At 45.8% G+C, this 16,801-nt stretch overlaps 2 protein-coding genes across 8 annotated transcripts in view; one reads left to right on the top strand and one right to left on the bottom strand.

The window, feature by feature from the left end:
* LCA5L (LCA5L, lebercilin like) overlaps window positions 1-5,253 on the bottom strand; it is a 44,082-nt gene extending 38,829 nt beyond the window's left edge. The window contains exons 1-2 of one of the 2 annotated variants that reach the window (XM_025378238.1): window positions 5,209-5,253; window positions 3,632-3,697 (exon numbers count right to left, since the gene is read on the bottom strand). The gene's annotated coding sequence lies outside the window, so the exon portion shown is untranslated. Of the gene's footprint in view, window positions 1-3,631; window positions 3,698-4,933 lie in introns of both variants that reach the window. The other variant, XM_025378237.1, reaches the window with a different exon arrangement.
* Window positions 5,254-5,354: 101 nt separating this feature from the next.
* Window positions 5,355-16,801, top strand: part of SH3BGR (SH3 domain binding glutamate rich protein) — a 64,728-nt gene continuing 53,281 nt past the window's right edge. For 3 of the 6 annotated variants that reach the window (XM_025378241.1, XM_025378240.1, XM_025378239.1), the window contains exon 1: window positions 11,766-12,071. In XM_025378241.1, coding sequence (XP_025234026.1) covers window positions 11,838-12,071 — 234 coding nt within the window. In that variant the 5' untranslated portion in view covers window positions 11,766-11,837. Of the gene's footprint in view, window positions 5,574-11,765; window positions 12,072-16,801 lie in introns of those variants that run through there. The other 3 variants (XM_025378242.1, XM_025378243.1, XM_025378244.1) reach the window with 3 other exon arrangements.

Here is a 16,801-nt window from a genome sequence, read left to right as displayed (position 1 = left end):
AGCCAGACCCAAGTTCAGGTCTTCTTACTGAATGAAAAGCCTGAACTCTAAACTCTTTGACAAAAATATTAAATGAATAGAAAAGCTCTTCCCTAGGCTTATAAATGTGGTATTATATAGCTAGGATAATCAATATCTTATGGTTTTCAAGAACATTATTTCAAACACTTTAAGATTATGTGTCCCAATTTTTTGCTTCAGAAATTATGCAAGGGCCGGGCGCGGTGGCTCAAGCCTGTAATCCCAGCACTTTGGGAGGCCGAGACGGGTGGATCACGAGGTCAGGAGATCGAGACCATCCTGGCTAACACAGTAAAACCCCATCTCTACTAAAAAATACAAAAAACTAGCCAGGCGAGTTGGCGGGCGCCTGTAGTCCCAGCTACTTGGGAGGCTGAGGCAGGAGAATGGCGTAAACCCGGGAGGCGGTGAGCTGAGATCCGGCCATTGCACTCCAGCCTGGGTGACAGAGCGAGACTCCATCTCAAAAAAAAAAAAAAAAAAAAGAAATTATGCAAGTCACTCTAAACATTGACAAAGGGAGGTTATGATTCTTAACACTGATTGGCCTGGTGTGGTGGCTCACACCTGTAATCCCAGCACTTTGGGAGGCTGAGGCAGGTGGATCACTTGGGCCCAGGAGTTTGAGACCAGCCTGGGCAACATGGTGAGACCCCATTCCTAAAAAAAGAATTAGCCAGTGTGACAGTCTCAGCTACTCAGGAGGCTGAGCCCAGGAAGTCAAGGCTGCAGTGATGGAGTGAGCTGTGATCGCACAACCACATTCCAGCCTGAGGGACAGAGTGGGACCCAGTTTCAAAACCGAAAAAACAGACGAACAAAACACTGATTGAGAGGCAGTATACTCTGGAAGAAAAAAGGTATGTTCCCAGTTCTGCCAATACAACTAGCTAGTAGGCCTCAAACGTCTAAGGCAAGAAATTGGCTGATTTCTCAGTGACATCTAGCACTAAATTTCATAAATGAAATATACCTATATATATCAGAAATTTCAAGTTTATTTGATAACATGAAAATGTGCCATGTTCAAAGTCTGGATGGTTACAGACTAGCTATGCTATGCAGGTTTTGGTAATTTAACAACTTTATATATTTTAGAACAAATGTTTGAATTCACTAGCAGACTGACATCCCAGTCACCTTCAGGGTAAGAACCCATGCCTCTCTACTTCCACCAAGTGGTGGCAAATGCAATGTACCACACTGAGTAAAGGGCTACAAATCTTACCCAAGTACCCGTTTTTAGCTACCCTGCCACAACATTCTTTTTAATTTTCAGTGTTTGCCTGATTATTTTTTACTAGGAGTTTCATTCTATTTTAATAGAATTGTTCTAAAACACAGGGCACTTAGTATCTCTTACACATTAGAATGTTCATTTCATTCATTCTTTCAGCACCCATTTGCGTGCTTACTATGTGTCAGGCACTATGTGGGGTGTGGAGATACAATGATGAACACAAACAGCAAATGTTTCTGTTTTTGTGGGACTTATGTCAGTAATGAACTAATCATAACAGTGACTGTCCCGAGTGTCTTCAAGGAAGGAGATACAACTCTGTGAAGATGAAACTGATCCTGACAGCGATCGGGGAAGTTATCCCTGTAGAAGTGATGTCTGAGTTGAGATAGGAAGGGTCAGTGGGAACTAGCTAGGCAAGAGAGGATGAGAGGGAGGAAGGAAAAACAATGCAGACAGAAAAGAATGCCAAGGCCTGGTGGGTGGAGGAGGCCTATGTGGCTGAAGCCCAGTGAGGAAGGCCAGCGGTTTCAGATGAGTCTTGAGAAGCAGGCGGGGGTGAGCAGCTGTAGGTCCTTGGGAAGGCGTGCCTATGATGTGGATCATTAATCCAAGGGCAATGGGAAGCTGGCGGTAAGCAAAAGAGGGAGGTGGGGAGGGATGGCATAATCAGCTCTGCCTTCTGAAGAGGTTACTCTGGCTGCAGGGTGGTGAAGAATCGAGAAAAGCCAGAGATGTGGGGAGACCAGCTGGTACAGGACTGCAGCAGGCTGAATGAAGGTGGTAGTTTGGACTTAGGCATCCATGACAATGAAGAGATGTGACAGATGCCCAGGAGAAAACCTCACCTGGGCTTAAGGATTCACTGGGTGTTGGGGTGTGGGGTAAGGGTCAAGGAGGAATCCTAGGTACAATGGAAGAGGTCCCAGTTGGGGTTGGGAAGTGGGGTTGTTTGGTCTTGTGCATGTTGAATTGGAGGAGACTGAATGATATTGAGAAACACTGTCACGCAGCTAGCTGAATGTACGAGTCTAGCTGAGAAAAGGTCAAGTTGGAGAAAGGTGGGAGTCAAGAGCACACAGCTGGAACTTAAAGCTGTGCGTGTGAATCTGTGCCCTGTGCTAGATGAAGGGGTGCAATGGAGAACAAAATGGGAACAGAGGCCGAGCTTTGAGGATCTCCAATATTAAGGAGCCTGGGAGAGGAGGGTGAGCCAGAATGGCAGCAGGAAAAGCAGGAGAGACAGGGGTGGTCACAGAAGCCAAGGGCAGACAGTGTTTGTAGAGTGAAATGGGGGCAGCAGTTTCAAATGCTGCTGAGAGACTGAGCAAGACGAGGCCTGGAAATGTCTCATTCCCGGTTTTTGTTTTAGCAGAGATGAAGAGGGAAGCCAGGCTGGCTGAGGAGTGAGAGACAAATAATAGAGGTATTGAATAAGGCAGTTCTTTAAAGTTTGCCTGTCGAAAGGGATAAGGGATTGGACAATAACTGGAAACTGAAGGGGAATGTGGGGTCATAGGAGATTCTTTTTTTCTCTTTTGTGATGGGAAACTTCAACATGCTTCAAAACCATGGCAGAGCCAGCTGAGATGGAATAGGTGATCATATGGGAGAGGGAATGCATACCTGACAGTGTAGTTTTTGGCGAGTGGAAAGGGATGGGATCCAAAGCACAGAGAGGGAGTGGCTTTGGTTAGGAGGAGGAAGGAAGGTAGGAACAGATATAAGTAAGGCTTGCAGTTTTGGCAGCTGAAGTATGAGGAGATTCCCATGTGACAGCTTCAAGTTTCTCTATGAAGTGATAGCACAAGGGTGTGGTGGGAGATCAAATCTGAGTAAAGTGGTCATTTATGAAATGCAATCTCCTATAGACCCTCAGCTAACTGTGGCAATCCTACTCTGTTACTTTGGTTAATTGGGGTTTTACCTGATGGCAAAAGAGAAAAGATAGGGTTTAAGAGAGTGGCAAGGGTAGGGCCAGGCGTGGTGGCTCATGCCTGTAATCCCAGCACTTTGGAAGGCTGAGGCGGGCGGATTACCTGAGGTCAGGAGTTTGAGACCAGCTTGGCCAACATGGTGAAACCCCATCTCTACTAAAAATACAAAAATTAGCTGGGTGTGGTGGTGCACACCTTTAATCCCAGCTACTCAGGAGGCCGAGGCAGGAGAATTGCTTGAGCCCGGGAGATGGAGGATGAAGTGAGCCGAGATGATGCCACTGCACTTCAGCCTGGCCGACAGAGTGAGATAATATCTCAAAAAAATGAAAAAAAGAGAGAGATTGGCAAGGGTACAGGTATGTAAGGACCTTAGCTCCTTGAGGGCAGGGACCTGTCACATTGATCGCCATATCAGCACCCAGGTACTTACTATCAAAATGATCAGCATACGGATGATCATTTGTCTGCATCTCAGTTTGCCTCTTTTGGTGCTTCTCTAAAAAATAAAAAAAGGAAGAGCTTAAACTCCTACATGATTCCTGTCTTTGCACTGGGAAGAAGGCTCTGGATTCTTTTGTTCTTCAGGACAGTCCCTTGTAAAGCTCTGGCCATAGTTCTGTTCCAGGGGCACTGTGATATTTATACCTAACACAGCTAAGGGGCATGTTTACATTGTCAGCTTGTTAGCATGATGCTTATGTAGACTTGTTTACCCGGTTTAAAAGTTGCAATGTGCAAAATACATACTGAAACTATTGCACTTTTAACTACGGAAATTGTAATTTATATAAGGAAATTGTAATTTACATAATCCTTTATAAAACTTATTCATACGAAATAACAGAGAACGGGAAATAGCATTAAGGCTGTCATGCTCAAGTGGGGGAGGGGCAGACTCAGGGAAACCAATTAGGAAGCAAGTAAAGTAATCCAGGCACCAGATGATGGGGGCCTGGACCAAGGTGGTGACAGTGGGGGTTGAGAGAAATGGTAGAATTGTGAATCTATTCGGGTGCATTTTGAAGGCAGTGCTGACAGACTGAAGGTGAGGAAGAGAAAAACAGGACTCAAGCAGGATACAAGGCTCGGGCAACTGGAGGATGGAATTCCCAGCAACTATGACGGGTTAAGATTGTGGGAGGACAGGCTTGGCTTGGGGAATTATTGAGAGCTATTTTGGATAAGCTACGTTTGAGATGCCGTAGACATCCAAGTAGGGATGTGGCAGGCAGCTGAATGCAGGGGTCTGGTGTTCAGGGGAGGGGCGAGGGCTGGGAATGCACACTTGGGGCTCACTGGCATTCAGATAGGCTCTGAGTACAGGAGACTGGATGAGTTCATCTAGGGATTGAGCAAAAAGGCTCAAGCTCACATTCAGCCGTGAAAAAAACTGGGCTCTGAAGAAACTTAACCGTTGGCTTCAGTGTGGCAACGGGATGTTAACACGCTGAGGAAAGGGTGTGGATAAAGAGTCCCGAGACTGGGCGAGTGGGGGACATACACAGAGAAGACATTTCAAAAGATTTAGATTCCTGCGACATAGGGAGATGCCAGCGCTCAGGTTTTAAAGAAAAACGAATCCCAAGCAAAACAGCAAGTAAGCAAAGGCAAAATCGGAGGTCAGATAGAAGATTCAGATAGAAAAACCCAAAAGTCCCTCGGTGGGGCGGCGGTGAGATCGGCCTCTGCCCCCTTGCCGGACCCAGGCGCGGCCCCGGGCGCGCTCGGTCACCTCGGCCCAGGCGTCCCCCCTGCCCAGCAGGCCTGAGAGTACGTGTGTCGCCGGGGCGCCCGGCCACTGCCCAGCCGGAGTAGCTGTTCCTTGCCAGACTGCGCTGCGAGGAGGAAACGGCCGGGCGCCAGCGAGGCAGGCAGGGGCGAGGACGGAGTGACCGGCGATACCGGAAGCCTAGAAAGAGCGTAGCAGGCGGGTCCGGACGGGACCAGCGTTGGGGCAGTAACAGGGCAACCGGCTGCGGCGGACGATGGCGGCAGTTGGGCCGTTACCTGTTCCGCGCGGTTCCTGCGACTGCTGCAAGGCCGCAGCGGCGGACCGTCGCCATGGAAACCCGTGCGCGAGGCCTGCTGGGAAGCGCAGGCCTGAGGGGGCTGGGCGCGCGCATGCGCACTCGGGGAGCGGACGCCGCGGCCGGGAGGGGCGTGTTTGGCCTAGAGGTCAGTGTGGCCTCGCGTTTTTTTTCGGTTCGGGGAAGTGAGTTGCTTGTGTAGACGTCTGTAAACGAGGCTCCTGCCGTCCCTGTTCAGCGCCCAGGACCCTGCCTGCCCCCGTGGCCGCACCGGGAGCGAGGGAGCTTGTCGTGCTTCACGCGTTCTGGCGCTCTGGCGCCCTCTTAAGGCTCTGCCAGCCTTAGGTGGCTTGAGTCAGTAGGCGGGTGTAGACGCCTACCGGTAGGCTGCTAGGCAGCTGGTGTAGACGCCTGGTCAATGCCTGGGAAGCACAGTTTCCCTATTAACCCCGTGTCATAAAGACGGTTTTTTTGTTTTGGTTTGTTTTTGTAAAACAAAATCTGATGACAAAACAATGCATTATTTGGCATAGAGAATTTAGAAATGTACAGGCAAAATGTCCAAAGCAAAAGTCAAAATCACCTAGATGATGGAGTTATAGGTGCTTTTTAATGACAGCATAGGACTTTGGCATCATTTAGGAAGACTTACATTGTTTCCTTTTATTTATTTACTTTTTTTCGTGTATCAAAGCCGTGTTGAATATCCTTGCAGATGAATCTTTGACGTCACCCCGACTGTTTCCTTAGGATAAATTCCTACATGTGAGGTTGCAGGGCCAAAACATACATTCCCTTTGAGGCTTTCTAAAGGTAGAGGGAAACTGCCTTCCAGCAAACGTTCCAATCCTTGGCCCGCATTGGAAATTCTTTTTCTTACAATTTTTTTTTGGCCCATTTTATTGTCAAAAATTGACATCTTTGATTGTATTCACTTCCTTGTTAGTAGGAAGAATAGACTTTTTCCTGTATCTTTCGTGCCATTTGTCCTTATTGTGTGATTTGCGTTTTCCTGTCTTTTGTTCATTTTAAAACTTGGCATTCATCTTTGTAAAAATTGGTTTTGTAAGAACTTTTGATGCTTGAAAACTTGGCTTGCGATATACGTTGCAAATACTTCCTCTGTCAGTTACCTTTAATTTTGTTTACAGTGCATTTTAAGAGTCAAGCTTATTAGATTTCTTTTTATAGTTTCTGCATTTGGTTTTTATATAAAAGGAGAAACGGTGTTTTTTTTCAAATTGACTTTAATCCTGCTTTGGTAGAAGTGGGTTAGGACAAGCTTTCTCTCCATATCGCCATTTCTTCCTCTAGAAATGCATGACCTACCCTGCGTTTTGGTGTGCCGTGCATTTCTAGAACTCCTTCGGTAAGGAATTACCCATATAAGATGGGTGCCGGTTGTTTCTGCTGGTGGTGATGATTGGGGCAACATCTCCAGGTAGGCAAACATTAGACAAATGTCACCCTAGACTTGACATTATGGAAAGATGGGCTGATGCTTGGTGGCTGGTGGTGGTCCCATGACAGTAACAAGAGCAGAGGTTTGCCGTTGAGGGAACATCTAACCCTGGAGCTCAAGACTGGAGGAACTGAAAGGTAGAGGTTCCTTAGAATGGGTTCCTCCTCTTTTCTACCAGCTTTTCCCAGTATGTAGACATGATAAGGTCACTCTGCAAATCTGCCCTTGAATCTTTCTGTTACAATTGAATAGTCTTTGTTTTTTTTTTGAGACATATCACTCTGTTGCCCAGGCTGGAGTGCAGTGCTGCCATCTCAGCTCACCACAACCTCTGTTTCCCATTTCCTGGGTTCAGGCGATTCTCCTGCATCAGCCTCCTGAGTAGCTGGGATTACAGGTGTGAGTCACAACACCTGGCTAATTCTTTTTGTATTTTTAGTAGAGATGGGGTTTTGCGATGTTGTCCAGGCTGGCCTTGAACTCCTGACCTTAAGTGATCTGCCCACCTTGGCCTCCCAAAGTGTTGGGATTTCAGGCGTAAGCCATTGTGCCCAGCCTTTGCTTTTGCTTTTGAAGGGGGTTGTTCTTTTCTGTGTATACAATGGAAGGAGAAGAGCCATGGCCTTTGCTATTCTGGTGGCCATCTCCATCATGCCACATAATAAGCATAGCCTTTATTTGTCTGTATTAGGTTCCTAGGGATGCTGTAACAGATTACCATGAACTTAGGGGCTTAGAACAGTAGAACTTTATCGTCTCACATTTCTGAAGGTCACAAGTATGAAACCAAATTATCTGAAAGTCCATGTTTCCTCTGAAGGCTCTCAGGGAGAATTCTTGGACTCTTCCAGCTTCTGGGGGCTCCTGCTATTCCTTGACTTGTGGCAGCACCACTCCAGTTTCTATTTCCATCTTCACAGGGTTTTCTGCTGTGTCTCCCTGTCTTTCTCTTCTTAGAAGGACAACCAGTCATTGGACTTAGGGCCTACCCTAAATCCGGGATGATTTACTCACAAGGCCCCCCAAATGATTACATCTGTAAAGACCCTATTTCCAAATAAGTTTACATGCTGAGGTTTGGGTGAACATGAATTTTGGGGAACAGTATTCAACCCACTACAGTTATTGTGGTGATCATTCCCATCATTCTACATAATAAACATTTGTCTTTATTTGTCATTTTAAGTTGTCTGTAAAGTTATATAAATCAAAACATATCGTCTGGTGTCATTTATCATGAGATCATCTGGGGGTCCCTATGAAGTTTGTAGCCAGTACCTCATGTCTTTAAATCAAAATTAGTCAAATCAAAAAGTGCTGTTATGGCCGGGCGCGGCGGCTCAAGCCTGTAATCCCAGCACTTTGGGAGGCCGAGATGGGCGGATCACGAGGTCAGGAGATTGAGACCATCCTGGCTAATACGGTGAAACCCCGTCTCTCCTAAAAAATACAAAAAAACTAGCTGGGCAAGGTGGCGGGCGCCTGTAGTCCCAGCTACTCGGGAGGCTGAGGCAGGAGAATGGTGTAAACCCAGGAGGCAGAGCTTGCAGTGAGCTGAGATCCGGCCACTGCACCCCAGCCTGGGCGACAGAGCGAGATTCCATCTCAAACAAAAAAAAAAACAAAAAAAAACCACAAAAAGTGATGTTATTTGACTTGTTAAAATCTACTCCAACAGACAGACAAAATGAACTCCTGGTTCCTAAAATGAGATGCACCAAAAACAGAATGTCCTCCTCGGGAGGCTGAGGCAGGAGAATCACTTGAATCTGGGAAGTGGAGGTTGCAGTGAGCCGAGATCAAGCCACTGTACTCAAGCCTGGTGACAGTGTGAGACTCCATCTCAAAAACAAAAAACAAAAAACAAGCAAACAAAAAAAACCCCAGACTGTCACAGCCAGAAGGATAAGGGGTTAGTTATGTATTTTTGCATTATTAACTGCTATTAAGTAAGTACAAACCAGCTTCGAAAAAGCATAGCCAACACAACTTCAGCTGGAAAATTTCCAGCTGACCCCGATAGACTGTCTAATGCCAGCCGATGGAAACATTCCCTCCCTCACTACACACCCCCGCCAATGCCTTGCGGTCCTACTACCACTCCAGTTGGACAAAGGACTGGTCTTATAAACATTCTTTATTGATAAACAGCTGCAGACCTCAAGCCAGTTTCCGCCAGCTTACAGAAATTGCACGTAAAATGTCTTTGTGCCCTATAGTTCACCCGTTGATGTAAAGAGCCAAATTCCATCTCATTTTAATGCTAGTACTCCACCCCAAAGTGAGCATGGAATGTATGATACATACACGTTTACCCACTGCACAGATGCCTGCATTTCCTCATAAATATTAGTAGATCCTCTGCAACCTTGCTCAGTATGTATGTAAGGCTGACTCTGTAAGACACAGATACCAGCTCCTTCCTCCCTTCTACAGCGTGTGCATTTTTGGTTTTTCCTGTAAGCTGCATTCCCCAATCTGCAGGTTGTATTTCCCTCTAAAAATAAAGTCTCCTTTCCTTCCTCAGTGGATCTCCTGGTCTTTGTGAACAGACGCAAACAGCAAGCACTGGAGATGTTGAATGGTTGGCTGCCTGCATCTTCACTAAATTATACAGCTTCTTTCTGAAGTGGATTTTGTAAGTCAGGGGTTCCTTGAGCTTTATTTTAAGATGCATTGGGAATGTTCGGTATTCCTGTTAATTATGGTGAAGCTCATTTGTGTCATTAGTGTAAAAATAAATTAGAAGGAATCTTTCAGCTGGAGTTTTCAGATTTTTAATTTGTACATGTTTATGGTCATTTTGAAAAGAATAAACTTAAATTCATAGTGAAAAGGGAGCGCCAGGAATTTGAGGGTAGCATCTCAGGAGCTTCTCTTACGGTGTGGAGAGAAATGGGTGGGGCTGAAGTCTTGGATATGCCATTTCCTGTTTCCGTCATCTCTAGTTCTGTGTCCTCATGGTGAATGGGCATAATAATGGAACACAGTTTTAGGGTTCTTGTACAGGTTAAGGGAGTGGTTTATGCAAAGCACCTAGAGCAGGTCTGGCACGTGGACAACACCTACAAATTGTTAGCTGTTATTTCAGTAGGAAATTAATTTCTCCCCAGGGTTTGCAGATGGAGGAGGTGTCATTATTGAGGGCAGTTTTCACCTGATATGATCAAGAGATGCGTATTCTGTAGAGCATATGATAATCTAGCTATAGTTTATGTTACTAACTTACAAAGTCATTAGAAAATATGCCCCCACTTTCTTCAAGAATATTTGGAGAAATATGGCATGCTTATGTGGCAGACTTTAAGGTGTGAAAATATATAATTGTATGAAAAAATAATACATGCTGTAGAAATTTTGAAAATGCAGAAAAGAAAAATTAAACTGATCTGTAATCCTTGGTGTGCTTTAAAATAAAATTTATAATTCTACTGACTTAAATTTGAGGAACCATTAATCATCTTCATTAAGGACTTTATTTTTGGAGCGGCTAACTTTGCATGTTGAAGCCAAAAGTTAAATTTTGGTGGTCACCTCAATCATTCATTGTGATGGAGAGGCATTTAAGTTATATTCTGGGAACTGGGATATTCCGGGGACTGGAATGTCTTTTCTCATTGCAGTCACCTACCTGAGGCCGGGGGAAACATACCTCTGGGGCTCTGGGACTCAGATGAAGAGGGAGTACAGAAGCCTGGGAGATTCCTCTCTGCTCAGAATGTCGGTGCCACCCAACCCATGATGAGCAGCAGGGGATTTTAAAAAGGGAGCCGGAGAACAGACAGAGAGAGAGACAGTAAGAGACTCAGTTAGCTAAGAGAGCTAAATATCCCCCAAGTGCTTCTTGAAAAACTAATCCTTTGTCCCTAATGCCCTTGATCTTGATTTTGAAACCTACCAGAAGAATTTGCGTAGCTAGCATTTGGGCTTCTTTGCTAGATTTTGTATTCCTTTAATTTGTTTGTTTGATTTGGTTTTGTTTTAGAGATGAGATCTTGTTCTGTCACCCAGATGAGTGCAGTGGGTGCGATCGTAGCTCACTGCAGCCTCAAACTCCTGGCTACAGGGCTCAGCGATCCTTCCACCTCAGCCTTCCAAGTCGCTGGAAATACAGATACAGGCGCCTGCCAACACGCCTGGCTGGGTTTCTTTTTGTTGTTGTTGTTGTTGGTAAAGTTGCACTTCACTATGTTACCCAGACTGGTCTTGAACTTCTGGGTTCAAGCAATCTTCCTGCCTTGACCTCCCAAGGTGTTGGGATTACAGGCGTGAGACACCGCCCCTGGCCCTTCTCTTTTAACACAATTCAGAGTTCCTATTAAAATGTATAAAAAAACACACACACACACATATAAAAATAAATATATAGTGTGTATGTTTATATAATACATATGTGTGTGTGTTTATGTATATATATGTATAAACACAAAGTACCTATATAAACAAAGAGCCTATTATAAACAGATTATTTAGTTTTTTTCCCCCAAGGACTTTAAAACAGTTAATAAACTTCAAGTCAGTGACAAGTAAATAAAATAATGAGACAATTGGCTTGTTGCAGTCGTGAGTATTGACAAGCCAGTAGCTGTTTCCCTGCCTCCCTGGATGTCAGTGAAACTTTAGATGGCCCATGGCTGGTCCGTTTCTGTTCTTTAGGAGAAACAGGTGGGAAAGAGAGCACACTGGAAACACGCCACTCCTAAAGGGATTTCTATTGTATGACAGTTTACATAAAAAAAATTTTTTTTTAATCTGCCAGGAAAAAAGAAAACAAAGACGTTGCTCTTGACTTAAAGGCCTCTGTGGCTATTCTGACCCTTCCAGTTTATTTGTTTGCCAAAAGCCCCGTAAACTCAGCCGCCTCCTAGACTGAGGTGGTGTTTTCTGGGCTTTTCCAGTTCCCAAGAGCTCCTCCCTCACTTCTTTCGCCTCCTGCTGTTCTCTTAACGGGGCTCCACCTCCCTTTGCCCCAAGGCATCTCTGCACAGGTCTCCGATTGGTGCACAGCACAGCCTGGCCTTTTACGGACTGTTGTCAGGCATTTAAAGTGATAGGGAAATGGTCCAGTGGCTGCTTTTATCAGCCAATCAAATATTTTCCTGACAGATCCCAAAATATTCCTGGGCCAATGGAGGGGGGAGCCCAAGATGCCTCTGCTGCTCCTTGGAGAGACAGAGCCTCTTAAGTTGGAGCGGGAGGGCCGGAGCTCAGTGGAGCCTGGGGCTGCCGCCAGCCCCGACCTGGCACTTGCTCTCCCGTGTCACTGTCAGGATTTGTCTAGCAGCGCATTCCCTAACAGGGGTGTGTTGGGGGGAGTCCTCTTTCCAACTGTCGAAATGGTTATCAAAGTGTTTGTTGCTACATCTTCTGGGTCCATAGCGGTAGGTGTCTGGTGGACTCTTTCTTCCTATACTCTTTTCTGAATAACTCAGGGTTGGAAGTATGGCCAACGTTGGCCTTCAGTTTCTTTTTCGCGTGTAGTCAGCTATGGCTCTGCAATAAGTATGTGCGCCCTTTGCTTTCTGCATTTGATTTCATAGTGTAGAAAAAGCATGGAAACGGTGTAATCTGGATGGTTGGGTGTGAAAAGGGATTCAAGGAAGGAGGCGTGCTTGACGCTAGAGCTTTTAACATGTGATTTGTGTTGTGTTGCCTTGTGAATATCATAGAATCAGGGACTTTTTTGTGTGTGTTTCTGCCATTCATTCTGCAGGGCTTAAACTAATTTAAAATTGCAAATAAACGACACTTTGTGTAACACTGTTTGGAGCGGATGATGAACCAGATTGCTAAAATGACTCCGGGGTGTAATCACTTGTATATGCCATGTAATGATGTAACCATACTGAAAGTGTAAAGTTAGCATGTGTAATATATTGTTTGAGGAAAGTGATGTCACAGTGACCAGAGCAAACGTCTCTCAGGCCACAGTTATAAACACTCCAGGCATTCAGACGGCCCCAAAATAAGAGCTAAACGCCGACCTCCGTAACAGTGCTTTGTCTAATTTTCTTGAGACCATCCACCTCTTCAATTCTGGCCTTCATTCTGTGCAGGCTAGACCTGCCATAAGAAATAGGGGTGATGAAGTGACACTTTTCTCTTTGGAAATGGGTAAGACTTTGATTTTAGGGTTGAACACATAGTGTCTGTCTGTCTGGGACTGATATTTCGGCCAGCATTTTAGCAGCAGTTAGGCTGTGGAGAGAAAAAACAGTTTTATTAAACCCAAGAGTTAGAGACGAGCAAGGCGGCTGTTTCCTTTTATATCTAGTTTCTGGAGGATCTCAGGTTTCTGCTCGGATTTCAGCAGCCACTCTGCCAGAGATGGTACCCAGAGTAAGCCATTGGCTGGGGTGACAGCCCCAAAGGCAGCCGCTGAGTGCCACCACTCCCAGCCCCAAAAGTTCAAGAGGTTTCCGGAGAGGGTGAGAAGAAAACAAGAGAAAATATCTTGGCTGTGCCTTCTGCGAAGCACAACTGATCAGCGATTGTTTTAGTGATCTCTAGAACAAGTTAACCGAAAAAGATGAGGACCCACTCCAAATGTGAAACTCTGTAAAATCCTTTGTGGCTATTGATGACTGCTGAAACTTTCAATTGATCTAGAAGAAGTACATTTTTTGGCTATTTGGATAAAAAATATTTTTTGGGAGGAAAATGGCTTTGGTGGGCTTTAAATATGTTGTTGATGCTCATTGCTGAAAACTTTACCTCTTGCCTGCCAGTCCTCTATGTAGTCTGTAGACCTGGTCTACATATTCTTCAGAAGACAATACATAAGTTAGTGGATTTTTTAGGTTTATTTGATGTCTTGTGTTCTTGAAGTTTGGGCTCATAATTTAGTTAGCTTCGGATGACCTGGAGACGCAACGTTCATCCCAGGGTCTTGGAAAAGCCAAGTTAATTTTGGTTTCCTAAGCAAGTGTTTCAGTGCCATGTGTAACTGTGTGACCTTGGGAAAGTTATTTCACCTTGTTAAGCCTCAATTTCCTTGTCTGTAAAATGAGGATAAGAATAGTGCCTACCTCATAGTGTTGTCATGAGGACTGATGAAATGACGTGCTTCGGTGCCCCGCATGGTGTCAAGTGTTTATCAGCACTCAGGAAATGTTCTAATGATTAGTGAATGTTATTTATACTTACTAGCTACTATTAGTTAATATTAGTTGCTACTATAATTGTTACTTTTATTATTAGTTACTGTTAATATTAATTAGGATTTCAGTTATAATTATTAGTTACTGTAATTATTAGCTAATATTATTTAGTAGATCGGGGTCTATGATCAGTATGTGTGAGAAGAATTTTCCAGAAGCACATTCGTGGGAGAATTTCTGCCTTAGCCATAAGAATGAGAATTGATTATCCCCACGGTGTCAGTGCTAATGATTTTTCATGGGTAGAGAAATTTCACTCAAAAGCTTCTTGGCAGGAAAACCCCAGAGTGGCTTCTTGTGCCCATGCTACTGTGTGGCAGTCAGTCTGCCAAGCCTTTCCTACTTATTTCTTCAGCCTGTACATTTGAAAAATGGATTCTTGCCTGACACCTCATCAGTAAGGGCATTCTGACTTCTGTTGGTTGAATGAAATAAATGAGAAAGGAAAAGCAAATTGTAATCTCCTTTTGAGGAATTAAATACATGCAGCTGTGTATTACATCTCAATTTTAATAGTTGACTCTAAAGAGCTGTCGCACATTTGACCACGTTCTGGACAGATTTGCGTAAAGAGACCCTGGCGAGCAGGAGAGGGCGTGGGACTTCTCCCAGGACCCTCCTTTCTTCCAGAAGGCCACAGTGTGGCAGGGGGGACAAAGGGAGACAGGACAGTCCCTGCTGTCTCCAAGATGCACAGCCCCTGGAACTGATCTTTATTTTTATTTTTTTTTTTTTTTGAGACGGAGTCTCGCTCTGTAGCCCAGGCTGGAGTGCAGTGGCCGGATCTCAGCTCACTGCAAGCTCCGCCTCCCGGGTTTACGCCATTCTCCTGCCTCAGCCTTCCCGAGTAGCTGGGACTACAAGCGCCCGCCACCGCGCCCGGCTAGTTTTTTGTATTTTTTAGTAGAGACGGGGTTTCACCATGTTAGCCAGGATGGTCTCGATCTCCTGACCTCGTGATCCGCCCGTCTCGGCCTCCCAAAGTGCTGGGATTACAGGCTTGAGCCACCGCGCCCGGCCGGAACTGATCTTTAAGGACAGACCCTCATGGTGGCTCTTGGGCTTCTCAGTCCTTTCTCCGTCTTGATTGACAGTGTAAATATCGTGGGAAAAATATGACTCTTGAATTAGATCAGTCTGAATGTCATTCCTGGAAAATTCATTCATTTATTGGAGCCTCAGCACTGTTATAAAATAGCCATCCAAATACCTATCTGGATGGCCGGTGTGACAGTGCACTGGGATGGTGGTGTGCTGTATGGTGCCTGACAGTGTAGGTTTTCAGCCTGAGATACAGAATGCTTTTCCATGCATCATCATCTTCGTTCCCACCAAAACCCCATGAGGAACGCACTGTTACATCCAGTTTGCAGATGAAGAAATTGGAGATCAGAGCCCTTGCTCAGAAAGCAGCCTTCGGCCGGGCGCGGTGGCTCAAGCCTGTAATCCCAGCACTTTGGGAGGCCGAGACGGGTGGATCACGAGGTCAGGAGATCGAGACCATCCTGGCTAACACGGTGAAACCCCGTCTCTACTAAGAAATACAAAAAAATAGCCGGGCGAGGTGGCGGGCGCCTGTAGCCCCAGCTACTCGGGAGGCTGAGGCCGGAGAATGGCGTGAACCTGGGAGGCGGAGCTTGCAGTGAGCTGAGAGGAGGCCACTGCACTCCAGCCTGGGCGACAGAGCGAGACTCCGTCTCAAAAAAAAAAAAAAAAAAAAAAAAAAAAAAAGAAAGCAGCCTTCCAAGCTAGGATGGAAACACAGGTCGTCTCTGACTCAAATCCAGTGTGCTTTATACTACAGTACAGTGATCTCAGTTGGAAAGTCTCCTAACTGTACAAGACAATAAACGAGAGATGCCAAGTGAGTAGCATGAAGAGGCGCTGCTGTCAGATCACTCCGACACAGTCTAGTAGCTAACAGTGTCTGGGTGACTTTAGGACAGAGAACAGTACTTTCTTATAAGTAAATGTAACAGGATAGGAAAATGGAGCTCTCTGAGTGTTCACTGAGGTCCCAAAGGCTTCAAACAATGACACACACCCCAAGTACCCCCAGATCCTACCCAGGACAGACAGTGCAGCCTGGGGGGCCAGCATGGGCCATGGCACCCTGGAGGGTGGAGAAGGGGCAAAGGGGGAAAGGTGAAGAGTAGGAGTGTGTCCATGATGGGAACTGATGCGGTGCTGTGCACAGCCCTCCCTCTGGGCCGTAAAGGGAAGGACTCTTCCAAGAGCTGATGCTGTGTCCCTGAGTCAGCTCAGCAGGTGCTGTGAGGAGCTGCGCTTTGCAGGCCCAGAGGAGCTTCTTGATCAGGGACCCCGTGACGGGGAGGACTTTGGAGGAGAGGGGCCCCATGCTAGAGCCAGGACATAAGGGTACAGCAAGACGACAGTGCCATCCAGGTTAGCTCATGTGTTCACTCCCCTCTTCCCTTCTCTGGCCTGGATCCTAAGACCCTTTTCTGCAGGCTCTCAGCCCAGGCAGAGCTCAAGTGCCCCGAATAACCTGATGAGCAACGCGTTGGGCCCTGTTTAAATGACTGGTGTTTGGGGGATCACAGGGGGCAAACAGATTTCATTTTTCTTCTTCTTTTTCTCTTTTTTTGGGGAAGAGGGCTGAGAAACAGCACTTAACACAATGCCATGTGTCCAACAGTCCCGCAGTGGACCTGGATGCAATTGCCTGTCTCGTGAGGCTTAATCGTAACATCATCTTCCCCTCCCATTGTCTCCGTCTCTTTTTGCCTTTCTAATAGAAGAAACATAAGTCAAGACTTTTGGAAATGTTTTTCATCTATTCCAAACTTGGCGGAATAAAATAGAGCTTTTTTCCCATGCCCTGAGGCATGGTTGGTAGAATGGAAATAATGTTGGTGAGGTGGCTTGGACCTGGGCCAGCTGCTTCCCAGGCCAATTCAGGCTCGCAAGAGGGTATCTTAGAAGGCTTT

This window comes from Theropithecus gelada, chromosome 3 (genome assembly GCF_003255815.1).
Source record: "Theropithecus gelada isolate Dixy chromosome 3, Tgel_1.0, whole genome shotgun sequence".
NCBI classification, from domain to species: Eukaryota; Metazoa; Chordata; class Mammalia; order Primates; family Cercopithecidae; genus Theropithecus; species Theropithecus gelada.
This window is presented reverse-complemented; position numbering and strand designations above follow the sequence as displayed.